The sequence below is a fragment of the Abrus precatorius genome, unplaced genomic scaffold (genome assembly GCF_003935025.1).
Source record: "Abrus precatorius isolate BTA unplaced genomic scaffold, Abrus_2018 Scaffold4, whole genome shotgun sequence".
Lineage (NCBI taxonomy): Eukaryota > Viridiplantae > Streptophyta > Magnoliopsida > Fabales > Fabaceae > Abrus > Abrus precatorius.
In genome coordinates, this window is record NW_020874384.1 from 10,420,836 (window position 1) to 10,435,185 (window position 14,350).

At 26.5% G+C, this 14,350-nt stretch overlaps 1 protein-coding gene across 2 annotated transcripts; it reads left to right on the forward strand.

Annotated features, from left to right (window-relative positions):
• The first annotated feature begins 2,671 nt into the window (after window positions 1-2,671).
• Window positions 2,672-5,899, forward strand: LOC113865903 (exocyst complex component SEC15A-like). 2 transcript variants are annotated; one of them, XM_027500707.1, is made up of 2 exons: window positions 2,672-2,905; window positions 3,317-5,899. In XM_027500707.1, the coding sequence occupies exon 2, from the start codon at window positions 3,331-3,333 to the stop codon at window positions 5,698-5,700; it is 2,370 nt and encodes a 789-aa protein (XP_027356508.1). In that variant the 5' UTR covers window positions 2,672-2,905; window positions 3,317-3,330; the 3' UTR covers window positions 5,701-5,899. The 2 variants fall into 2 exon arrangements, with proteins under 2 accessions (XP_027356508.1, XP_027356509.1); XM_027500708.1 differs by having other exon boundaries at window positions 2,764-2,905; window positions 3,274-5,873.
• Window positions 5,900-14,350: the final 8,451 nt, after the last annotated feature.

Genomic DNA, 14,350 nt, shown 5'->3' on the forward strand with positions numbered 1-14,350 from the left:
TTTTGTATTACTTTAGAGGGGGAAAAAAGTATTTTAAAATGAGAAAAAGTTAACTGCAATAGTTTTATATATTTTTAGTTATTATTTTTAACTAAAAATAGGGTTTGATTTTGATAATCCTAGCAATAGTTTTAACTATAGCATTAAAAATACATAAAGTGTTGCAAGTGTGCTTCTTCCATTCTAATGCATGTTTAGTTTAACTTTTTATTTTTTAAGATGAATAATAATTTTTCTAAAAGAATTTCAACTTAACGTAAACTTAAAATTGCAGAAACATAGACTTTATCAAAAATATTTTGTATTATATTCTATAAATTTCTTAAAATAAAAATAAAAGAAAAATAAAATTATTATTTTATAATTAAAAATAAAAATAATTTTTTTCAAATAATTTAAATGTTTTACTTACACTTCTAAATTTAGATCTTTTATTTACACTTCTAATTATGTAATATTTTCATTTACTCTTTGCCTACCTTTAAAAGATTTATAAAAATATTTTTTATTTGTCTTTGATGTCTTGATTTAAAACTAAACTTTTTTATTCTTTATTTTTAATGCATTTTACTATTTCTCTTGTTTCATTTTTTACATTTTGATACATTGACTAATTTATAATTAATGTTATAATATAGTATTTTAATATGAATAATCTATTATAACATTAAATATAAATATTTTATTAAAATATTCTTTTTTCTTTTCATGTTACTATTTATCCAATGACCAAATATTGATATACTCTTTTGTAACGAGAAATAGGTGGAGTAATATCAAGCCATTGTAATATTGTTTATTTCTGACAGTGACAACATGAACAACATAAAACAAGGGAAGAAAACATGATGGAGGCTGAACAATTCCAGGTGCTATATCTTTCATCAATCTTTACTACTACTCACCAAATTTTAATTGAAACACTGTTAAACACGTGTTTAATAATTTTTATTAAAATACTTTTTTTAAAATATATTTACACCCTGATAACAATCTTTTACAAAAAATCAACGACTTAATATAATTTTCATAAAATTCTAAACAATTGTTATTTGGAACATTGTTGTGTTCTAAGCATATATGCTTTGCTCACGCAAAAATTACTTTCCATGCATGTCAAGACGAGATTTTAAAACTATTCTAATAATGACAAATGCTTATCTTTTTCATGAAAGTTTTTTGAAAACTTAATTAAAAAAAAGTGTATAATTAATTAGAAAAGGTATATTAGTAAAAAAAAAAAAAGTTGAGGTAGATATTTAATAGTGTTTTAGTAAAAAATTTAAAATAATTTAAAGTTAAATAATGTTTAAGTAAAGTTGAGTAGAAATTTAATTTTTTACAGAACGAAGTTATATAATTTAATATAATATTTAAGTAAAGTTATATGAAAAAAATATGATATTTTGTATCAATTTATTTTATTACAATGAACTTATAAAACTAATGTATGTATACAAGGAGTGAGAGAGAGAGAAAAAAAGATACAATTTTAATACTTTTTTTTTAAAATTATAATTATGAAAATTCATAATTTTTAAAATTTGTTGCTTCATATTAGAAAGAAAAAAATATCATATATAATTATTCAAATTATAAAAAAATTGTTAATCCTGAATTCAGTCATAAGAGGAAAAAATAAGTAAGTAAAAGTAATAAATAATTATTAAAAATTATGTAATACTTTAAAAATATAAGTGTGATGAATATTTTTAATTTTAGAGCTTAATTATTCAATCTTAGAAAATGAAGTTAATAAAATTAGAATTGACGTAAATAAAAATAAAATTTTAAATATTTAATAATTAAAATTTTTAGGAAGATCATACATCTTAAAACGGAAGAAAATAATAAGTTTGCATACTTTGTCATATGGATAAAAAATATATATTAATTAAAATTAAAATTTCATTTTAATAAGGAGAAGAATTAGTTGTAGCCACTCTCATTGCCAATAGATATCATATTAGTTATTTTGTTATGTATATTTATTTTCAAGTTGTTATTATATTTAATATTAAATATAAATATATATATATTTTAATTATAAATTTGAAAAAAATACTTGTGTTCAAAATATTTTAAAATAATATTTTTTAAAAATTAAATAGTATAAAAAAATACTTCAAACAAAAGGGAGGGATATTTTTTTGAATTAATTTAACTGTATAAAATAATCGCTACTATATCATTTTATTTTATAAGATTTTGGTGCCTTTATCATTAAAAAACTAAACCTACATTAAATATTTTTCCACATTAATTATGAGCCAATTTTTCACTTTTTCCTGCAGAAATAAATATTTTAATTTTTGTAGTTTTAATAGAAACCCTTAAAAGCCAACTACATAAAATTAACACTTGCTATTTTTATAAATATTTATGAATAATATTTACTGTAAATAAATTAATTTTATTTAAAAGATATTTTAATTTCAAAATCAAAGAAAAATATAAAATTTAAAAATATGGTCAAGTATTTTGTTCTCCTGTTTAAACTAATATTATAATATTTTAATCATATTATTATATTATCTTATGTATTCTTTTTTATACGCTGTTAAAATTATAAATCTATTTTAGCAAGCAATTCATTAAAAATTATACTTAAGTTTTTGTGGTAAGATTTGAACTCACCTTTATATAACATAATAATAATAATAATTTGTACTTGTTTGTTTTTTCCTTCAACGTGAGTCTCTTTCTATTGTACGCGTATCATGGAAGACGGTTTTTGAAAAGTTAGATCGTAGAATGGGTGGCATGGCATGCATGGAAGGAAATTCAGAGAGTGCTACGTGTGAGCGCACGTAAACTCCATACCTGACTGTGAGGAACGGAAAAGAGCGAGCTCTTCTCTCACCAACTACTAAATTTCTTGTCAGATTTTTCGTGTCCCCTTCAGGTATATCAATTCTCCTTCTTCAATTCAATCTTACCCATTTACGACTTTTAAATTGAATACACAGAGGGTTTCGTTCTGAATGGGAGTTTTAATTTCATTCTTCCTGAAATTGAGTTCTAATCCCTTTTGTGTTTTACCTAAATTGAGTGTTTCTAATCTCTAAATAGCCTTTTTGGTCTCTATAGATTCTCAACACTCTAACAACAAATTCTGGAATTTTATAAATAGGAGGAAGGTTGTGAATCGTAGAGGGAGAGCATTTTTCTTACTTTGTCTATTTTGTTATTATTTTAATATAGCTTGATAGGTTGTGTCCATAAGCATTGTGCTCATATAGGAATTGCTTTAATCTAATTAGTTTATGTTAGGCTTGGTTTAGTATTTGGTCTCTAAGAAGCAATGTGTTTCTAGATCTTCAAGTCACAATGGATGTGAAAACAAAACGGAGAGTTGATGTAGACAATGGTGATGAAGGAGAAGACTTAGTTCTAGCTACTCTCGTTGCCAATGGAGATGATATTAGTCCTCTTGTCAGGCATGCCTTCGAAATGGGGCGCCCGCAGGGGCTCCTACGCCAGCTGAATTATGTGGTGAAGAAAAAGGAAGCTGAAATTGAGGATATGTGCAAGACCCACTATGAGGAATTCATCGTTGCGGTTGATGAACTTCGTGGCGTGTTAGTTGATGCTGAAGAGCTCAAGAGTGATCTCCAAAGTGATAATTTTAAGTTGCAGCAGGTTGGCAGCACTCTTCTTGTCAAGCTTGAGGAGCTTCTTGAATCTTACACTGTCAAGAAGAATGTGACTGAAGCTATTAAAATGTCAAAGAACTGTATAAAAGTGTTGGAGCTCTGTGTCAAGTGCAACAATCACATTTCTGAAGGCCAGTTTTATCCTGCACTGAAAACTGTGGATTTACTTGAGAAGAATTACATGCAGAATATTCCTGCCAAGGCTCTCAAAAAGGTGATACAGAAAAGAATTCCTTCCATAAAATCTCACATTGTAAAGAAAGTATGCAGTCAAGTTAATGAATGGATGGTCCAGATACGGAGTTCCTGTAAAATAATTGGGCAAACGGCAATTGGTCGTGCTGCATCGGTTCGTCAGAGGGATGAAGAAATGCTGGAAAGGCAGAGAAAAGCTGAGGAATTAAATATTTCAGGAGTTGATGATCGGGCTTATAATTTGGTGGTTGAAGAAGGTGATGAAGATTCTGCTATGAAGTTTGATCTCACGCCTCTTTATCGTGCTTGTCATATTCATACTTGCCTTGGGATCCCAGAGCAGTTTCATGAATATTACTATAAGAATAGATTGTTGCAATTAAATTCAGATTTGGAGATATCTTCAGCACAACCTTTTGTTGAATCATATCAGACATTTTTGGCTCAAATTGCTGGGTACTTCATAGTGGAGGATAGGGTTTTGAGGACTGCCGGGGGGCTCCTGGTAGCTGATCAGGTTGAAACTATGTGGGAGACTGCTTTAGCTAAAATAACATCAATGTTGGACATGCAATTCTCCCATATGAACTCTGCCACCCATCTTCTCCTAGTTAAGGATTATGTCACACTTCTTGGGTCTACTCTTAGACAATATGGATATGACATTGGCCCACTTCTTGATGTGCTTGATAATAGCCGTAATAAATACCATATGCTTCTTTTGGAAGAATGTCGGCAACAAATTGTTGATGTTCTTGCCAATGACTCGTATGAGCAGATGGTGATAAAAAAGGATACTGATTATGAGAATAATGTTCTGTCATTTAATCTTCAAACATCAGATATTATGCCTGCTTTCCCATATGTTGCACCATTCTCCTCCATGGTACCTGATGCCTGTCGCACTGTGAGATCGTTCATCAAAGGCTCGGTTGATTATTTGTCTTATGGTCCACGTACCGGTTTCTTTGATGTTGTGAGGAAGTATTTGGACAAGTTCCTGATTGAAGTATTAAATGAAACATTACTTGATACAATCAATAGTGGGAATATCAGCGTGTCTCAAGCCATGCAGCTCGCTGCAAACATATCTGTTCTTGAAAGAGCCTGTGATTTTTTCCTTCGACATGCAGCTCAACAATGTTGCGTCCCAGTCCGATCGGTTGAGAAGCCCCAAGCTGTTTTAACTGCAAAAGTGTTGCTGAAGACTTCAAGGGATGCAGCTTATATTACTCTGCTGACATCAGTAAACACAAAACTGGATGAGTATATGAATCTTACAGAATGTATCAACTGGACTGCGGAGGAGCCAAAGACAAATGGAAATGACTACATAAATGAAGTGATCTTTTACCTTGATTCACTTATGTCCACAGCACAACAAATTTTACCCGTAGATGCTATGTACAAGGTTGGGATTGGTGCACTTGAGCATATTTCCAATACAATTGTGGCTGCTTTCCTTAACGATAATATCAAAAGGTTTAATGCAAATGCAGTTATGAATATCAACAATGATCTTAAGATGTTGGAGAATTTTGCAGATGAGAGATTCCATTCCTCTGGCTTGGCTGAAGTTTACAAGCAAGGAAGTTTCAAGAGCTGCATGATAGAAGCACGACAATTAATCAATCTTCTGTCAAGTAGTCAACCTGAGAACTTCATGAATCCTGTTATAAGGGAGAAAAATTACTATGCGTTGGATTATAAGAAGGTAGCTTCCATTTGTGACAAATTCAAGGATTCTCCAGATGGGATTTTTGGAAGCCTTTCAAATAAAAATACAAAGCAAACTGCTAAAAAGAAATCAATGGACATGCTCAAAAAGAGACTTAAGGATTTCAATTGACTAGACTTGGAAAACTATTCTTTCATTTAAAGTAGGATATAATTGTAGAATTCTTCTATTATGGATGTTTAACTTCAGAATGAACAGTGTTTCTTTATTATTCTGATTTATTTTTACAGAATAAAAAGATCATTTCCGTCTTAGTTTGTTTCATTATAATATCACAATGCCTCTTTCACACATAAATGTTCTTTTCCACTGGAATGAAGAAGTTCTGAGGTTTATTATCTGCGTTTGATTCCATTGTCACTGAATCATTCAGCTGCGGCAATACATTGATAGATACCATCAGTAATTACATGTACGGATCTAGTTTGCTTGCGGCTTTCTCATTTCAATCTCCAACACTTTTCTAAGTCGCTTAGGCAGATGGTCGTGGCTATGGAACATCTCTTTGCAAATTGTGCTCAAACTGGCATGATACTACTGTCTATAAAAGTATTTTGTTCCTAGGTAAAGAAATCACTCATATGTTTTATTTAGAGCATCTTGTTGTTTGAGATATGTTCATGCATAATTTTGTTGGACCTGCTTTTCTCGCCTGAAAATGTCTAATAATTTTAAATGAAGATTATAATTTATGCTTAGAGAAGGCATTTCATGTGTTACCATACCACCCACCTCTGGTTTACTCCAGTTGACTTATACTGTTATTGATCAGATAATTCAATCTAGAAATAAGAGGAATGCCCATATTATTTATCAACTAAAACAAAAACAAATGCTCGTATTATTTATGATCTTAAGTTATTTATGAAAAATCAGATTTCTCTTATAATTTCGATCTTAACATTGTTTGGCAAATCAGTATCAGTACCTTTTTTCCTTCTCCACTCTCTCCAAGTTATTCAACTAATTTCTGAATTTAAAAGTTAAGTGAAAGGAGAGGAATAGAAAATATAGTGATCATGATCTTTTGTTTTGGGCTTAAAAAGTATGTTGACTATAATATTTTAGAAATCACAAAAATTATGTGAATCTCTGAAAGTGTATTAAAAAGTATATTCCTAGTACTCTGTTTCATTGTATATTATGTCCCCAAGTAGCCTAGTTTTGGGCCACAAACTATGCAAATTTCTCTCATAATTATCTGAGAAAAAAAATATTTTGGTAAGTCCTACAAAATTAGATATTTTTTACTTAATTTTGGGACTAATATAATTTGATTTTTCACCTGGACTATCTAATCAAATAGCCTTTTGAGGCCGAAAATGTAATTTTCTAGGGGCCCGAACATTTTGCACCCCCTTTCTTCTGGATACATCACTTTAAATTTATGTAATCAAATAGCCTCACGTTTTTTCAAGAACTGCCTTCAAATTTATGTTTTTAATGGTTTTCTGTGATTCATTTTAATATGGATATGAAAAAGACGCATGGAAGCATTAACAATACGCTCTTTGTCATGAAGAGTGGAAAATACACCTTCAGTTAAATACATTGCAGAAATAAATTTCTGGAAATATTCTTAAATACTATTTCAGAAATTTATTTTTAGACTTATTTTTAAATACAATTCAACAAATTTATTTCTAGATGCATGTAATAATAATTTTGAAAAGTAATTTCCAAAAATTATATTATTCACAAAATAATATTCCAAAAATTAAATTTCAGAAGTTCTTAAAACATATTTTTGGAAGTTTATTATAATACCTTCAGAAATTAAGTTTCCAAAAAATGTGAAGCTAAATTTTGAACAATTTTTTTATATTAAAAAAAAAAGCATAGCATGAATAGAAAAAAACTAGTGGTGTAAAAAGTTTTGGCTAATTACAATTTAAAATATCAATCTTAGTTTTCAAAATTAAGCTTATTAATCATCTTCTTTTTCTTCTTCACTTTGTTGACGGTGCTTCACAATGTTCATCCATTGCTTCGTCAAAGTTTGCATCATTTGTCACTTATTGTTTACTTTTTTGGGTATATATAATCCAATCACTGTAAAATAACTTTTTTTTAATTTCAAATATAATTTTTAAATTTGATTGAAATTAAAAAAATAATTAATTTACAACGTAGAAGAAATACATTTATATATGATATTATATATGAACTACCTATATATCTAAAAAAATTAATATTACATATCTAAAATTGTCTTGCTGTAAATTTTGATAAGAATTTTAAAAATAAAGTCATTCTGTTTGATTTTGAATTATGAATTGAATATTAAAAAATTCAATAAAAAAGAAGAATGGAACATTCAAAGAAGAGTTTCAAATTTAGCGTAAGATAAGAACTAAAATTGTGTGAATTCACACACACAAAATTACGTAAGTAGAACTAAACGTAAAGAAGACTCTCCTCTAAAATCATAAATCTTCATTTTTCTTAAGTATTTTATTCAAATTTGGCTACTCTCTCTACCAAGTTTCAATCTAAAACATTAATGTAATACAACCGTTAAGTAAATTCACACTTATAGAGCATATAGGAGGTGATGATTGTGCAAATGACACACTTATAATTCCAAAAATATGGCCACTAAATCGAAACTTTTGTTTTCAAAATTATGGAATTGTTAAAAATGGTGTCCAAAAACTTAATTTCAGAAGCCTATAAATGATCATTTCAGAAGTCAATACTACATTCAGAAATTAATTTCTAAAAATGTAAAAATTATATTTTAAAAACTTAATTAAGAAATCTTATAAATTATGTTTTCAGAAGTCTACTTTGTTTTGAAATCAAATTTCAAAAAATTAAAAAAAATAAATTTTAAAATCTTAATTTGAAGACCTTGCAAATTATAATTTTAAAAATACATTTTTAGAAGTACATAGGTTCTAAAAATTAAATTTTGAAAGTGTAAAAATTAGTTTTTAAAATCTTATTTTCTAACGCTTGTAAATTATGATTTATAATCATATTTACGAAAATTTAGAGTATGTTTATTTTTTATTTTAAAAATACTCCCTCTGATCTTTATTTTTTAAGAAACAAAAGACTAAATTACTAAGAATAAGGAAAGCAATTAAATATATTATGTTTTTCATAAATATAAATCTTATTTCAAAAATACTCGTGATATTAAATAATATAGTTAATAATTTGTATATTTAATGATACTAATAAAAAAAAGGTATAAAAGAAATTTAGCAATTAATGCATCTTAAATCTATCATTTGTTTCTTATAATAAGAAAAAAAAATATTCTATTTTAATTCTTATAAAAAAAACTAGAGAGAGTAGTTTTTTTTTAAAAAAATATAATATAATACAATTGATAGATATTTATGTTTATTTTTTTTTTTACAGGCTTTTACATAGACCTTGTACTTGCTAAGCCCCATGCCTAACCAATACCAAATTTGACGGGTACTTTAACCTTTTTGATATAGAAAAAACCTTGACTGACCTATTCCATTTTTAATTAAAAAGTTCAAAACTTGTTTGATTTTTATTTTGACTTTTTGTCAAAGTCTACAACCTAACTTAATTTTGTTAAGTTCTTTTTAAAGTTCAGAATTTGATTGACTCCCTTTTTAATTTTTTTGTCAGAGTTTAGAGCTTGACTAGATCTTATTATTTTTCCAACAAAGTTTGGAATATAATCAATACCTTTATTTTTCTAGCAAAACCTAGAGTATCAATGATACCCACTATATTTAAACTTCATATTAGTGTAGAGATATTAGAGAAAGTTTATACTTGTTTTATCAAGTGGTATCAAAGCCTATTTAGTTTGAACGTTGGACTGCTTACAAATGTCCACTTCTGCAAGTTTCACATTTCATGTTTCACACACCAGAGCCCTTAGTCTTGGACATGAGGGGTGTGTGTTAAGATGTTCCATATTTGTTAGGAATAGAGCCCTTAGTCTTGGGCATAAAGGGTGTGTGTTAAGATGTTCCACATTCGTTAGGAATAGAGTCAGAATACTTTGTATAAGGGTTAGGATAGTCCTCCTCCTTATGTATAATACCCTTTTTATCTTTAGACTATTTGTCTTATATTGAACCACAAATAACATTAATTCATTTCTTTATTAATTTCCTACCATAATAATATGTAACATCTTATTATTTATATTATTTATTAAGAAATAAGGAAAGTACACCTCTTAAAGCTAACTAATAATCTTAAGTTATCATAAAAAGAGTTGAAAGAACAAATATTAAAGTGTTGAAAGAGAAAGTTCCAACTAAGATTCATAAGATAGGTTGAAAGAACAAACATACAAGAGAACAAATTTATCTTGTTTGACCATTAAATAAGAATGTATACTTTTCATTTTTTTCTCTATATTGATTTTTCTTTAATCCTTCCTTGCTTGTTTCTTTCTCGTTCTTTATTTTTTATAAACCAAAAATATAATCTTGTGATAAACCAAAAATATAATAATAATAATAATAATAATTTAGTTACTTTTATTCCTTTTTTGTTCTTTCTTTTTTATAAACCAAAAATTCAATCTTATGATAAATCACTAAAAAATATGAAATAATAATCTTTTAGTTAGTTTTTATTTCAATTTTTCTTTCCTTCTATTTTTACAATAAAAAAATCCACTCTTCTCATAAATCATAAAAAATTAAAGAATAATTTTTTTTAGTTAATTTTTACTCCTTTTTATTCTTTATTCTTGTTAACTAATAAAATTAAAATAAAATATTGTAATGAGTCATAAAATTATGTGCGTTTATGCTATTGTTATTGTTGTCTTTGTTACTCGAATTTGTGTGTAAATAATATATTTTTATTATGCATAAATAAAATAATAAAATAAAAATTCTCAAAAAATAAAATTTTGAATCAACACAATAACCAAGTGATATTGATGGAGTGTTAGATCTATTTTTTATGTCATTTAGATCGTAAAGATTTATTGAGTAAAAATGTACTAATTTAAATCTATGTAAAATTGGGTTTATACTTAATAGTAAAAAATAATATAAGTCTAAAATTATTTTCTTCACAAAATAGTTTTGAATCTATGCAACCACTAAATAATATTGATAAAATAGTGAATCTACCTTTAATGTTATTTAGATTGTAAGAATTTATTAAGTAATTATGTTCTAACTTAAATCTTACACACAAGTGTATTTATTTCTAAAATAAGAGAATTAATTTTTTAATAATAATATACTTTCAATTTCAATTTAATTTTTTTCAAAATTTAAAATATTTTGTTTCATCATTACAACTAATTTTTTTTAAATGTTCTTTTCAAAATTTAAATGAAAGACCATAGAAAAGATAGATTTTTAAATAAAATTAATATTTAAAAAATAAAAAAAAATTATAAGTGAAAATTAAATTTTGCCACACAATATGAAAATTTTTAAGAACTAAGCATTTTAACAAATTAAAAATTAACTTTTTTGAGTGCAAGGAAAAAAAAATAGTTTAATTCGAGGAATACTTATAAGCAAAAATTTAACACGTTAAGTTTAAAACATTTATAAAAAAAATTCTTTAATTCCAAAACACTAATTTTTTAGGTACTTTCTTTATCCAATTTTAAATTTAAAAATATTAAATAAAATGATTTCAAAATCTTCTTCTTTCAAAAAAAATAAAATTGTTACTTTTCTTAATTTCATTAAAAAAATAAAGCATCAAAATATTCTTTAAATCTATTTATTTTATCCAAAATAAAAAGAATAATAATTTTTATACACAATTCATTTCCTTAATTCAAATTAAAAAATTATTTTCTTTCTAAATTTGTGTTTTTTATAAATAGTAAATTAAAAGTTCTTATGAAAGTTCTAAAAAATAGGAATTATTTTCTTTAGGAGTGAATTAAATATTTTTAAGTCAAAATAATTTTACATAATTAATTAGAAAGTATTCATTTTATTTAATGAAGTGTCTTTTGTAGATATACTTGTTGAGTAATGCTAGTAACATACTCTCTAAATACTCTTTGTAACACATTTTCTATTATTAACTAAAATTTATTGAAAACTACAAAAATTATGTGGGTCTTACTCTTTCTCACTCTTAAATGAATGTTTCTCTCCCATGCTATTTTAATTTTTAATAAAGTTTAACCAATAATAAAAAGCGCATTAAAGAATGTGTTGCTAGCATTTCTTATGCTCCTTTGTTGCTTCAAGCTTGCATCTACCAACTTTGTAACAACCCACATTGGACTCACCTTTTTGGACTCATTAGAGTGATATCATTTCACTAATAACCTAAACTATATGTGAAAATAAATTTATAGTGTTATTTAATGGATATAAGTCACTTGAAAATCTTTAAACCCACACACCCAATGCTACTTTTTATTTTGGTGTAACTGATAAGTTCATATTTTGAAGTGCTTCTATAACTTATTTTCATATGCTTGACACTTATTTCATGGGAATTTGCACTTGTTTATTTATTAATTATTGCAGTTTACCATAAATCAATCACAAGTGAATTATGGGATCATTTTTGTCGCAATTGGAGGAAATTTGATAGAAAGAAGGGCTATGTTTAGTAGGAAGTACCGTCTTGCTTAACAACCAGTTAGAGGGTGTTTTATGATCATGCAAAACATGCTTGAGGGTATGCAAGGTCATGCTTTGCTCTTGGTTATTTTAAATTAAGAGATTTTTAAGGATTTTGAGAACTTTATTTAATGAACAATGAGGCTTTGCAACCCTGATTTTGGCTTGGTTGACTTTTGATGACTGTTGGAGGCTTTTAAGAGTAGAGATCATTGGTGAAGATGAAAAATACCTTTTAAGCGTCCAAACAAGTGATTAAGAGCACCTTTTGGGAACAAAAAAATATTTTCATCTCTCTTTTCCTTTGAGATTTCTTTAGTTTGTGATTTTTCTTTCGAATGAATATGAATTTTTTACATTTGTTTTCTTTGTCATTTTGTTATGGGTAATTAAATTTATAGATAAGGTTATGGTGGAACTTTTGCACATTTTATGTGATCTTATGTTTAATAACAATTCCATTTCTTTTAAGATTATTTTTTACCCTAGAGTGTGTACATTTTATGTTGGAAATTGGTCACTCTTAACATCTTATAATTGATTGCAGTGTAGGCATTCATACTACATGTAGTTAATGAAACTATAAAATAAAGTAAGATAAGAAATTAAGTGGACCAAACTTAATTTTTATCTTTCAATTAGTTATTAAATTAACAAACTCACATGTTTTTTATGTTTTTCTTCTCTTTCTATCTTCCACGACTATTAGGGGTGATAACTTAGAAAAAAATAATATTAAAATTGCATTGCATGATCATTAAGTATTAGTAGCTTTAGTATAAGTATTTGACTATCATAGGAAAAGCATGATTGTGGTTAAACTAAAAATGAACATAAAGATGTGTAAATGTGAAATTATATGCCCTAAGTTTATCTCTAATAGTTTTTATACAAAATTTGTGTTGTGTTCTTTTTTCTTTTAATTACTCTTGTTAGTTTAAATTTTTCATCAATCTCTCTTATTTTATTGCACATTATTCTAATTTAAGTAATTAAATCATGATATTATCAATAATTGAAAATATTTTTTTATGAATGATGTTCTAAAAATTCAATTTAAGAGTTTCTTTTATTAATTTTCAATCGATATATTTACCAATGAACAATGACACGTAATAATTCTTAAATCAACCCTAAAGAGTTGTTAAAAGAACTAGACATGATACTAAGCCCAACTATAATTCTAACATCTTACCATTATTAATTTTTATTGAAATCAAAATTCTTTTTTTTTTCTTTGAGCAAAAGAAACTCAAAATTCCTTTTCACAATCAAGAAAAAAAAACCATTTTTTTAGATTAATTGATTCAATTCCTTCCAACATTTCAACGAAGATGATTGATGGAGTGGTATGTTGTTGCATCCAATGTTATATTCTTGTTAATCAGTTGTTAAAAAAAACACTTTATACTTAGACATGATATTCTCCATTTATTTAATTCTTGCTGTCAAGTCCTCAAAACAAACACTAACTCTTTTCAATCAGTTGTTAAAAAAAGCACTTTATACTTAGACATGATATTCCCCATTTATTTAATTCTTGCTGTCAAGTCCTCAAAACAAACACTAACATGAGATTCCTTTAAAATTTCAAAATATATTTAAGTACAATATGATATATAAAAAATTCACAAATAGTAAATTTTTATTAAAAATTATAACATTTAATAGTTTTTAATACATTAAATTGCATTATTCTATAATTTTTTTAATAAAAAATTACTTACACATTCATTAACACCTCGTATAACACCAAATCTCAATCATACAAATCAAATAATCTAACAGTTAAAAAATATGTATGTAAAAAAAATAATAAAAAAAGATAACTTTTCAACTGTCAAATTATTTGATTTGTATAGTTGAAATTTTGTATAAGTTTTTTAGACTTACACCTAGTATCAATGGATCTTATTCCTATATATATATATATATATCATGATTAATGTAACACACATCAGAAAAATTGTTGTAAAATACACGTTAGTGTCATTGACTTGGAAATTTAGTGACATTATAAGGGCCTTGATTTGTTATTAAACGTCAACGAAATCTTCAGTTGACAGAGGTCATGGAGATAAAAATGACGGTCGAAACCATGTCATTGCCGAAGATCTTCACTCGTTAAGATAATTCATTCTGCGCAACCTTTTTGTATGAACAGTGAAGCAACAGAAAAGAGAACTTTTTCAGGCAAG